The 12,649-nt window shown below is 42.1% G+C and overlaps 1 protein-coding gene across 3 annotated transcripts in view; it reads right to left on the minus strand.

Moving 5' to 3' along the window:
* Positions 1–2,070: 2,070 nt before the first annotated feature.
* The window catches only part of CTNNB1 (catenin beta 1), a 46,992-nt gene continuing 36,413 nt past the window's right edge, over positions 2,071–12,649 (minus strand). The window contains exons 8-16 of one of the 3 annotated variants that reach the window (XM_052650814.1): positions 10,298–10,401; positions 9,845–10,183; positions 9,433–9,591; positions 7,137–7,256; positions 6,364–6,514; positions 6,156–6,277; positions 5,129–5,189; positions 4,033–4,253; positions 2,071–2,454 (exon numbers count right to left, since the gene is read on the minus strand). In XM_052650814.1, coding sequence (XP_052506774.1) covers positions 4,045–4,253; positions 5,129–5,189; positions 6,156–6,277; positions 6,364–6,514; positions 7,137–7,256; positions 9,433–9,591; positions 9,845–10,183; positions 10,298–10,401 — 1,265 coding nt within the window. In that variant the 3' untranslated portion in view covers positions 2,071–2,454; positions 4,033–4,044. Of the gene's footprint in view, positions 2,455–2,964; positions 3,731–4,032; positions 4,254–5,128; positions 5,190–6,155; positions 6,278–6,363; positions 6,515–7,136; positions 7,257–9,432; positions 9,592–9,844; positions 10,184–10,297; positions 10,402–12,649 lie in introns of those variants that run through there. The other 2 variants (XM_052650663.1, XM_052650738.1) reach the window with 2 other exon arrangements.

Raw genomic sequence — 12,649 nt, forward strand, 5'->3', positions numbered from 1 at the left:
AGGAAGCAACTGGAGGGAGGGGGAGGCTTGGTCCCTGGGGAGAGCTCTGGAGCTGGGGGACAAGACGCACCAAACATGAGGAGGCTTTGGCCCCAACAGCCTCAGCCCAGAACCAGGACCCGGGCAGAGTTGGGGTCTTAATGTGACCCGACCTCCACCCCTCAGAGGCGGGATGCTGAGGTGGCAGAGGAGGCCTGCCACCCCTCCCTCTAGCTTCCTCACCAGATGGGGAGGTGGCATGGATGCCACATCTGATGCTAAGAAAAGGAAACACTACCTTCAGTGCCCCGCACCCCCGCGCCATTATTTTCTAATCGCATTTGCCAGGTGTTCACTCAAGCAAGGCAGTTAGGTTCTCACCTACTAGAACAGAACACCTGCAGTGGCGCAACTCAGCTTTCTGTTGGCGGACAAACTATACAGCGTGGGGCAGATCTGTGTTTATTACACGAATCAAGACAAAAATGCAAGAGCACATTTACCTCAAGATCTTTCACTATCAAGGATTCAAATTTCCAGATCAAAGCCTCAGGTCTCAAATACCTCCTCCAACATGGAAAAAGCTTTATTTTTCAGCTCAGTGGTGGTCACTGCAATGGGATCAAACATCCTACGCACCTCCATCTCCAGGTAATAAATCACTATTCTGATTTTTTTGGTAATTTGTTTTTCATTTTACCATCTGTGGATGGTTTGCTTAAGATAGTTGCCCCTTTTTTGCACCTATACAGTCCTACGGCATGCCTTGGTGACTTGTTTTTTGCTCAGTATCAATGTGAGATACACCCATACCATTGTGTTATACTGCGTTGTGGCTGTTCTCTTGCAGTTACTGGACACATGGGCGTCTGGTGTGGGCTTTTATACTTTAATAATGGATTTTTTTTCCTGTATTAACTTCAGTTTTATCCAAATGGCTGCCTACCTGTTCCACACTTTACTGAAAAGTCCCTCTTTTTTACGCTGACCTCCTGTGCTACCTTGCAGGCGTCTATTGTCTTCATCTTATTCTGTTTCCTTAGTGTACAATTCTATCTTATTCTGTTTCCTTAGTGTACACTTCTATCTTATTCTGTTCCCTTTATTCTGTTCCCTTAGTGTATACTTCTATTCATGTGCCAATAGCACTATTAACTCATTACTGATCACGTGATTTTTTTTCAGCAACTACCACCACCCATGGCTGGCAATTTTTCTCTTGACTGGCTAAAATTCTGTTGTTTCACTAACATTTTGAAGGTTATTACATTCAGTAGTTCCACCTGACACACCTTTAGTCTTCTGATTTTTGTGAAATGTTGTCTTCAAACCATTTTTCTGCAGAAGCAAAGAAGCATTCTCCAGAATCGTGAGTTTTCTTTTTTCTTTCTTCTGTATCAGAATCAATCACTAAGGTTTTTTGCTGGTATATTTACATTGTCTGAATCAGAACTATATTCTGAAGAACTCTCATCTTCTGAGACACTAGTATATATGTTGCTCAAAATTTTGTATTTATAATACAAAGTTGGAACAAAAAGCGAACAGAACAAAATGTGAATAGTGACAATCTTAAGTCGTATGCTCTAACAGTTTCTGACAGTGATGTTAATGCTATCCCTCTCTAAAAATGTGTTGCTACATCTCCGGTCAATAATGTGTTCGCTGCCTCTAGCTCTACCTCAAGTTTCGCAGTCATGCCTTAACAGCTTATAGAACAAGTCCCCTTTTCTCATTTTTCACAAGTGTCCTGGCTGTTCCTGTCCCTTTGTCCTTTTCGGTACACTGCAGAGCTGCTTGGCTGAATCAGATTAACCTTCATACTAAGTTTTTACATGGAACTTCAAAACTATGATGATTTTAGGCAGAGCTCTGAAATATTTTCTGGTTTAAAAAAGTTCTTTAAATAGAACACCCTGCTGTGGTTCTTTCTGTTAGAAGCTGAGCTCACTACCAAGCTCTGCACTCTGACCTAACAGTTCTTGCCGTGCCGCCTCCGTTCTCTGCGTCACGCACTGGGAGCAGAACTGCCCCTTCACCAAATACACAAATGTTTTCCCTCTCATCCCAATTAGACCACAGGGAAGAATTTATAAAGCTTTTATACAGGGTCCTCATCCAACAACATGGAACTAAGTACATGTTTAAATACACAGTCAATCAGAAACAGCTCTCTCTCAGTACAAACACTTTCACTCTTTTTAAAGCCCCAAAACACAAGTTCTAACAGGTATACTGACTCTGCCCTCAGGGATGAACTAAAAACTTGTCAGACCTACCACCAGGATGACAGGCTCACCTGGCAGAGAGCAAGAAGGCCCATTCTAGTTCGTTCTGATTATGTTCAGATAAACATCGACAGGTAAACCATCTTAATTATCAGTTCAAAGTGGAGTTGAAGGAATTCCCCGCTCCAAATGAATCACACTTCCGTGCTTGAAGTCCAAATCCAGGTGGGTAATTCTTCATTATTACCTTAAAGGAATGAGACCATGTGGAGTTTGGGGGTGGGATGCTTATTTGGAGCTTAGAACCCTATGGACAGAGGCGCCTGGTGGGCTGCAGTCCACAGGGTTACAAAGAGTCAGACAACTGACAAACTAACACACTTTGTTCTGTGTCGCCAAAGAACTAGATGCCTTTGAACCATGAGGCCTCTGGTCACTCGGACAGAATTATATACACACCTGCAGTCAGGCTGAAGGAGTCTTGGCCATAGGCTGTAAGCCCAGTCCTTCAGTTGGAGATAGTGGACTCTCCTCCTACACAGCTAAATGTGCAAAGCTAAAATATTTTGGTGCAGTTTAACCCAGGACCAAGTGTAAAGAAACTTGACAAAACAATTCCATCTATTAGCAGGAAGGTTCTTCCATCATTACAACTTAAATTATTTCACTATCGGTTTACTCAGTTCAACTTCATCCTGAGGAAAACTTATAACCCTCACATACCGCTTAGTGACAAGGAAAAAAAGGTGACACAATCGAATGAATTAAAAGTTTAATTCTGAACCATTTTTATAACCGCATTTTCTCTTGAAGCATTGTATCACAGCAGGTTACAACAACTTTGGGATAAAAGGCAACTGGTAAACTGTCCAAAACAAGGTTCCAAATAACACCTCTTACTGACTTACCTACCCATACATATCCCAAATAAAGTTTTTGATCAAAAACGTGAAATAGATTCACCTGCTTATTTTAAGCATATTAAAAAGGAAACTAATTGGACCATTTCTATTTGTCTATTTTATACAAAAAGGCTACACAATGTTACACTTTATCAGATTACAATTAGAGTGATTATGAATTAGTGTTTCTACACCATTACTCGATTCTTAAAAATTAGAAATTGCTGTAGCAGTATTCACTATAACTTAACACTACGAGAGACTTAAAAAACTAAGTTACTGCAAAAAAAAAAGAAAAAAAAAGCTACTTCAAAGCAAGCAAAGTCAGTACCATTACAGATATTTAAAAAAAAAAAAAATTTAACAAGCAAGGCTAGAGTTTGATAAATTCCATCTTGTGATCCATTCTTGTGCATTCTTCACTTCTTGAGTCACTCCCAAAATCCATTTGTATTGTAACTCCTCGACCAAAAAGGACCAGAACAAAAAGTTTACTTCAATTGTTCCCATAGGAAACTCAGCTTGGTTAGTGTGTCAGGCACTTTCTGAGATACCAGCCCACCCCTCGAGCCCTCTCAGCAACTCTACAGGCCAATCACAATGCAAGTTCAGACAATACAGCTGTATAAAGAGAGAAAGGCTGCTATTAATGTTTAAAACAGCAAATGTTACTCATCTGAGTATTAAGTTGCAAAAGCTGTGGCAAAAAACATTAAAGTTAATAACTTCCACACATGACCACCTAACAACCAGAAATCTGAGAACATTCAAATGTTCCAAGACATCTTTCAAAGTACGTATCTTTTTTTGTGGCAGATTTACAAATAGGCCTAAACCACTCCCACCCTACCAACCAAGTCTTTCTGAAGTTCTGTAGGCAGAGTAAAAGTATTTTACCCAAACTGGCTTGTTTAACTTCTTACCTAAAGGATGATTTACAGGTCAGTATCAAACCAGGCCAGCTGATTGCTGTCGCCCGGGGGCAGCCCATCCATGAGGTCCTGGGCATGCCCCAGATCTGGCAGCCCGTCAACTGGATAGTCAGCACCGGGGTGGTGGCCGCCCATCTCATGCTCCATCATGGGGTCCATCCCCAAGGCGTCCTGGCCGTACCCACCGGAGTGAAAAGAACGATAGCTGGGATCTGGGAGTTGGGGCAACGACACGGTGGGTGAGGGGGGAGAGAGCGTGAAGACATGACGTGAGCACAGTTAGGGGGGATCCCAGGATAGCAAACATGTCAGAAAGCATTCCTTCTAACCTCTTCACCTGCTTGCTTTCTTAAGCTGAGTCACTCCCAGTGTCAGGCCACACAAGGAGCCACACGGTCTGTTTCCACCAAAGGCAGACCGCAGGTTCCAGTCCTGGACGTCTGGCCTTTCCCTGGGCAGAGACCAGCTGCTGAGCAGTGGCAACAGCTATGTGTTGGTTATAAAGTCTAGGCGATACCCACAGAAGTACTAAGAAAACGTGCCAGTTTCCTATGAAACCTTTGTATGTTTTTATCCAAAGGCTTAACATTTATATACCTGTCAAAGTAAGAAGCTTATGAGCTTTAAGTGTTTATTAACTAGGAAAAAAACAGGTAAGATTGTAAGTTTAAGATAAACAGTATATACCCAAATTTGAATTACTTAGATTTTCAGAGTTTTCTGAAAAGCTACGTAAATACGCATCCCAGATCTGAGTCTAGAATTGTAGACACAGGTATTATATAAGGGTTCTCTGAACAAAAAATGGAATAGAAAGCCAGGCAACTTGTAACACGGTACTGCAGAAGTCTGGCAGCAGTGGCACACATTTATTGCCATGATCCAGTGCTTGCTTGGTGTGTGGCTCAGGATTCCCTGTGCACCAATAAAGATATTACTGCTGACTCTAGAATTTAAGAACTGCCTTTAATTGCTACCACAACTTTCCTGCCAACAGGTCCTCCCAAGACAAGCAAAACAGCTCTTCTGACAAAGCTCTGGACCTTTAGCTTGATCTGGAGATAATCAAGAAATATGAGATACATACCATCCTGGCGATATCCAAGAGGTTCTCCCTGGGCACCAATATCAAGTCCAAGATCAGCAGTCTAGATGAACAGGTACAGGCAAGGAAGCAAAATGGAAATTCTCAACTCAAAGGATACTCTCTGATATTTTGAAAACATACTTATTTTCAGATTACAAAAGGAATAAAGGACTCAAACATTGTAGAACTACTTACAAAGTGCAGAATTCCTTCAAAGTACAGATGTACACAATCACAGAAATACTTTGTAATTTATTCTTTCTGCAAATATGTATTACCAAGTACTTTTAGGTGCCAGAAATATAACAGGAAACAAAACAGGTGTTTTGTTTCTACCCCCAACAGGAGTTGCTGACAGAATGTGTTATGAAAAGATCCCCAGAGCCTGCACAACTACAAGAACTAAGTTGCCATTAACAGGTCTGGAGAAAGGGCTGGGTGAGGATATTCAGAGCTCAAGTTGGAACGGCTGAGATTATCTATTAACATGCACTTAATGCAGCACTTAATGCATCACTAGTATCACTGTTTAGCAGTTGGCCTCTCTCCCTGACAATATACGGCCTCTCTCTATAATCTACCTTATGATCATGTGCAACAACTGCATCAGCTTTCAGGGTGGCTTGACTCTTTCAATTTGTATCAAGGACAACTACTGAACAAATTAATAGAAATTCAAGTAGAGAAGTAGGGGGAAAACAGTATTTTTTAAAAATACTGATAAACTGACCTCCAACTAACAGCGTTTAATCGACTGCCCCTTTCCTAACAACCTTTTGAAAAGTGTTTTTCAATCTGTTAACTTTTTCATCTATCTGCCTTACAAAATCTAACTTGTTTGTTCTAAGCAAGCTGCATAAAGCTGTAGTTTTTTCTTACAGCAGTTGCTAAGATAGTGTAAAGAATGAAGATTCAAGCCAAGGACACAGTCAATGCCAACAAATGTGCACCGAGTCGTTTGAGAGGAAACCACAAACTGCCTTGGTGCTCTAGCGAACCATCGAATAAACGTGCTCACACTGCCTACCTCATTCCAAGCCATTGGCTCCGTTCTGAAGAGAGAACTGGTCAGCTCAACTGAAAGCCGTTTCTTATAATCCTGTGGCTTGTCCTCAGACATTCGGAACAAAACAGCAGCTGCATATGTTGCTGAGAGAGGAAGGAGAAAGGTCCTTGAGGCAAAGCTGAGGCTTCGCGGTACCCAAGCTAAAGGCTCTGATTCCTTCCCTACTTACCCACACCCTCATTCCTAGAATGAAGTAGTTCTGTCAGAGGAGCTGTGGCTCCCTCGGCTTCAATAGCTTCTGCAGCTTCCTTGTCCTGAGCAAGTTCACAGAGGACCCCTGCAGCTACTCTTTGGATATTTTCAATAGGAGAATAAAGCAGCTGAGGAGAAAATACACAGGAAACCTCATCAAATCCAAAGTTAAAACATGGCAAGCATCCCACGGTGGCATAAACAGTCCCAGTTCACAGTGTCATTGGTGTCTGTACCACTTGTATTAAATAGGAAGCCTGCATTAAATCATACACTCTATGTTCTTGATGTTTGATGCTTGGCAGCAATGGTTTTCTGGAGCATTTTTAGCTACAAACCTCTTTTCCTGCGTATTATTCAAATTAAGATTTGGAAAACCCAGAGGTGACTAGGGGTTTGTGCTGCGGCAGCCCAGACCAGCTTTCATCCCTTCTAAGCTGAGCACACCAGAAAGCAGAGTGGAAAATCTCCTCCTCCTGAGGTTCTAGTCCCCGTGTTTCTCCTTCTAGACTGCCCGAGAAAAATGAAGGGTATTTTCATCAATGTATTCAACTAAAAGGACATGACATATTTCCTATGTTTTGTACTTGACAAAAAGCATGAGCAGCACAGCCATTTTATAAATGGTGATAGGAGATGAAATATTATTACTATTTTGGCCCCTAATTTCCTTATACTTTGCTTATCTTTAAAATCCTGAAACTTTACTGACACACAGAACCTAGAACACCTCAATTAAAACTAACATACCTGCACAAACAATGGAATGGTATTTAGTCCTCTGATAACGATTCGGTTGTGAACATCCCGAGCTAGGATGTGAAGGGCTCCAGTACAACCTTCAACTATTTCTTCCATGCGGACTCCCTCCTACCAAAAGAAATATCATTAATAAATACGGGATTGTGCTCTCTATATATGCTTGAAAGGCTTTCTGTTCTGAGTAGCAGTCACCAGTTATTCACATTATAAATCCAAAGTTCCCCAGAATTTGCAAGTAAGTTCAGGAATGAAGATGGATCCACTAATTGAGTGTCACTTTGTGAAAGTGGCCTCTTGTCAGCACTAATTCCAAACAGCACCTCCAAAACTGTGCACAGCCAAGTACAGCTTCAATGTACCTCTGACTCCCAAAGATCACTCTTCCCAACAAGGCACCCAGCACTCTGGGAAAAGGGAACAAAGGAGTAAATGTGCAACACTGTGTCAGTGTTTCCCTTCAGGTGCTCCCTCGACTTTTGTACACCTATGTGTATTTGGTGAAATTTTAGCAAAGTTTTACCACCTACTGCTAAAAGTCTACTGAGTTGGCAGGAGAAAATCCACTGACCTCCTCCAAGACTTTTCAACTGATAGCCTATATGGGATAACGAAGTTAGCTTTCGCAAAACATAACTAAAGTCTGCTTTCCCTCTTTCTGAGTTTTAAAAAAGGTTATAACTTTGCTACTGCTAATTTGCAGCTTTTATATCCAACTTTACTTTTATTATGACATAAAAGCTCCTTTCTTCCCAGAGAAGAGATTTTAAAAGGTACCCTTTGCATTCTGTTAAGCCACCTCATGGAGACCGGCCGATATCCAAAGTCCTGAGTGGAGAAAGCCCAAGTGCCCTATGAGCGCATTCTAATCACAACTAGCGACATCTCAAGATCTGTTCTGTAAAGTCTTGTTCTCTAACCTGATCAAGTAAGAGACTTAAAACACATGCTGGGGAATCATAAGTATCTTTACTTAATAATGAAGCTACTTTTAAGACTGGAAACTTGACATCAACGTTTCAGACTATTAGAAACAAAAATTTCAGGCTAAGATTACAAGTAAAGATCCCTGAAATACTACCACTTATTCTTGTTGATATTCTTGTAAGTCCATGGAAATAGTTTAAACCACTCTTGGAAGACAGTAAAAAATGTTAAATATTTATAGTTATCTACAAACAATAAATGCCGGAATCTTCCTACACAGTTTGTGGAAACATAAATTGATACAACCATTATGGAGACGAGTATGGAGATTCATTTTAAAAATATGAATATTACTACCGTTATGACCCAGGAATCCCACTACTGGGCATATACCCTGAAAAAACCATAATTCAAAAGGACACTTGTATCCCAATGTTCATAGAAGCACTATTTACAACAGCCCGGACATGCAAGCAACCTAGATGTCCATCAATAGATGAATGGATAAAACAGCTGTGGTAGACACATACAGTGAAATAGGAGCCTTAAAAAGGAACCAAACTGAATCAGCTGTAGTGAGGTGGATGAACCTAGGGTCTGTCATACAGAATGAAAGAAGTCAGAAAGAGAAAACCATCGTAGATTAATGCATATATAGAATCTAGATGATGAACGTATCTGCAGGGCAAGAACAGAGGTAGAGAACAACTGGTGGACCTAACAGGAAGGAGAAGGTGGGATGAATTGAGAAAGTAGCACTGACGTATATACGCTACCACATGTAAAACAGCTAACTAGTGGGAAGACTCCTGAATACCCCAGGGAGCTCAGCCTGAGGGGTGGGGGTGGGGGGGCTCAAGAGGGAGGGGATGTAGGTAAACTCATAGCTGATCCATGCTACTGGACAGCAGAAATCACCACAACATGGTACAGAAATTACACTCCCATTAAAAATAAATTTTTAACAATACATGTTTATAGGTAGAACTGCAGTGGGGAATAACAGGCTCCGAAATCAGACAGACTTGGATTCAAATTAATGCCTCTGCTACTTTGGACAGAGGTGAACCTTTTGTATGAACAAGATGAGACCCCATAGCAGTAAATCACACCCCACACTCCCTTTGTAAGATTGAGGAGGCAGCGATGTGAAGGATATGTCAAGGGAACTATCACCAGGGGCCATATTGCTCCTTTCATTCTCCGCAGCCACAGAGACATGGTGGTTCTTTAAGCCAATAGCAAGCAGCCCTTCAGGAAGCTGGAGAATGGAGGAAGCCAATGACCAAAGTAGTTCAGGAGCCTATGGATTTACGCATTCCTTTTAAAAGGCCAGGGGTCACTACTAAGATTTACCTACCACAAACTGCTGCTGTGTTCCACCCATAGATGTACGACGCTGGGTATCCTGATGTGCACGAACCAGCAACTGAACTAGCCGTGGAATGGCACCCTGCTCACGCAAAGGCGCATGATTTGCTGGACAAAGGGCAAGATTTCGAATCAATCCAACAGTAGCCTGCAGATAAGAAGAAAGAGTAAAGAACTGGCATACAACAAAATCATGTTCTTAGTCTAAAATGCCTACCACACTAAATACTATCACCTGGATAAAACTGACTACACAAACACTTCAAACCCCTACCCTCATCCCACCCATATTTCCTGGTTACAGCTCCTTATCAGCCAGCCCCCAGCGCCGAGACAGGCTGCTAGTAATAGTCAGAAGTCGTCTGTTTTCAATTCTGCAACCTTCAACTTTGACAGTTTACCTTGATCAGAGGCCAGTGGGATGGTGGATGTAGGAGTTTAACCACCACAGGTAGTCCGTAGTGAAGGCGAACAGCGTTCTGGGCCATCTCAGCCTCCTGGTGCCGGCTGGTCAGATGACGAAGGGCACAGATGGCAGGCTCAGTGATGTCTTCCCTGTCCCCAGCACGGAGGACCGTGCGCACAAGGGCCTCTATGCCACCCACTTGGCACACCATCATCTTGTTCTTATAATTATTGCAAGTGAGATTAGAAAGAATTCCAGCTGCACAGGTGACCACATTGATATCATCTGAGCCTAGAAGCTGAACAAGAGTCCCAAGAAGACCTTCCATCCCTTCCTGTGGAGATGAAAACGGACACTAAGTACATATTCAGCTTGACATTTACCAATCTACTCTGAATGTACCTGTTTAGTTGCAGCATCTGAAAGATTCCTTAGAGTCCGAAAGTACCTGTTTAGTTGCAGCATCTGAAAGATTCCTTAGAGTCCAAAGGCAGTTCTGAACAAGGCGCTGACTTGGATCTGTCAGGTGAAGTCCTAAAGCTTGCATTCCACCTAAAAAGATTAAAAAATATCTAAGGTGATGGCCATTAGCTCACAATTCCTATCAGTACCAAGTGTGTACTTTAGTCTCAGAGGATATCCTTCTTTGTTGCCAAAGCTTATCCCCTCCATCTAAGTCCTTTATTTTCTTTCATTTTCTGGAATGCTGCTCAGTTTCCCTCTCTTTTCTAATTCACCTCAGCTAGGGACAACTTGTTTTATGTATCTATTGTTTCTTCCCTGTGTGGAAAAGCCTTCACTATCTCCAGTCTCCCTGTAGGTAATACTCCTATTACTTATTTCCTTTCATCCAGTCATTTCAAGAATATTTAATACCAGGCCCTGTTTTGCACTGGAGCTGTATCAGGGAGGCAAACAGTCTAAAAGTCATACCTTCATAGAGCTTGTGGTCTAGCTGGAAGCACAAAATAAACAAATACACTATTAGAAAGCTAAAACTATATGTCAAATGGTGTTAAGTGTACAAACAACAAAGACAAAGGAGGGGGCTACAGTTTAAAGTAGGGTAACCAGGATACCTGACTGTGAAGGTGCCATCCGAGCAAATCCCTGAAGGAGTTCATGTAAACTCACAGGGTGGAAACACAGTCTAAAAAGGCAGCACCAGAATGCTTACTCTCGGGGGCTGTATTAAAGGCAAAAGATGCTCTTCAAAGATTCATAACCTCTTCTTGTTCAGGACCCTAATGAAGGACATTTACACTGCAGAGGAGTCTAAACGGAGTCTAAACGGAAGCTCAATTCCCCACACACTGGCTAGCTTAACCTCACCATCTCTTTCTCACTGAAATCACTTCTAAATGCAGTGGGATATACTTTCTCTTGTCTCCTTGTCTATCTTTTCAGATCTGTTTTATTTCCTCAATTAAGTTAGGTCAGCCATGCAATGCTATGCATGCTAAGTCACTTCAGTTGTGTCTCTTTGCAACCCTATCAACTGTAGCCCACCAGGCTCCTCTATCCATGGAATTCCCCAGGCAAGAATACTGGAGTAGGTTGCCATTTCCTTCTTCAGGGGATCTTCTCCACTCAGGAATCGAACCTGTGTCTCTTGCCTCCTGCATTGGCAGGCAGGTTCTTTACGCAAATGCAGCGGGATATACCCTTGTCTCCTTGTTTATCTTTTCAGGTCTGTTTTCTTTCCTCAATTAGATTGGGTCAACTTGCTGTAATTCTCACGCACCTTGTACTTTTCCTTCACAGCACTTTTCACAGCTATAATGGAGCCCACCACTCAGACCAGACCCTCCCTATCTGGTGCCTTCCTCCTAGTAGCTCCAGCTGCTAACACAGTGCCCAGGGCTGATGCTCAGTAGTTTCACAACGACTTGGTTCCTGTCTCCCTTCTCGCCCTCTACTAGAACCATCAACTCTACGAGAGGGGATTTTACTTCCAGATGCCTTTCCGAACAGCCTGCAGAGACTTACACACACACATTCTGATTGAGCATGCCCAGGGTGAAGATGGCTTTGAGACACCCCAATGACTTCCCTACAGCCCTTACCCACATCCACTAAGAAAGGAACTCCCTAATCTCTATCCCTACCCAGTCTTCCCTAGCATTCCAGAAGCAAACATTTCCAGCTACCTACTGACCTTCTAGTCACTTCACAGCTATCAACTCCCTAAATAACATTCATCCTTTGCTACATATTTTTAGTATCAAATGACTTCATTCCTAAAAGCCTATAACACATCCCAGCAGCCTGGTCTGCTTGCCTCTGGTCAAACTGTCACATGATGCTAATATTAATATTCCAAACACCTCACTGTGATGCTGTAGCCAACAACAACTTCTCATTATAAGATAAAGAACACATGTAAGAATTAAAGATTTTAAAATTAAAAAAAATAAAAAAAAAATAAAAATCATGTTTCAAGAAAAAAATAATAATAAGATAAAGACTGAATTCTTCAGCATAACCTTTAGGAACCCTTTAGGATTTGGACTTCATCTTAAATTGACCTAAGCATTCAACACCTGTGTTTCCAAAGCTGCAATAAAGTATGAATAAACATCATCCAGGGACCTAGAAAGTCCGGCACAACACAGGCCTGCCTGGCTCTGGCCCATCACCCTCACCCTGAGCTACTCATCCCACTACTCACTAGGATCCAGTTACACAGACTCCTCTTCAGCACCTAGAATGCAACGATTTCTCTCCTACCTTTAGGACCATCTGGCTTGCACTTAATCCTGACTTCTCATATAGATGAAGCCCTCTCATTCTGTGATTT

Source organism: Budorcas taxicolor, chromosome 1 (assembly GCF_023091745.1).
Source record: "Budorcas taxicolor isolate Tak-1 chromosome 1, Takin1.1, whole genome shotgun sequence".
Lineage (NCBI taxonomy): Eukaryota > Metazoa > Chordata > Mammalia > Artiodactyla > Bovidae > Budorcas > Budorcas taxicolor.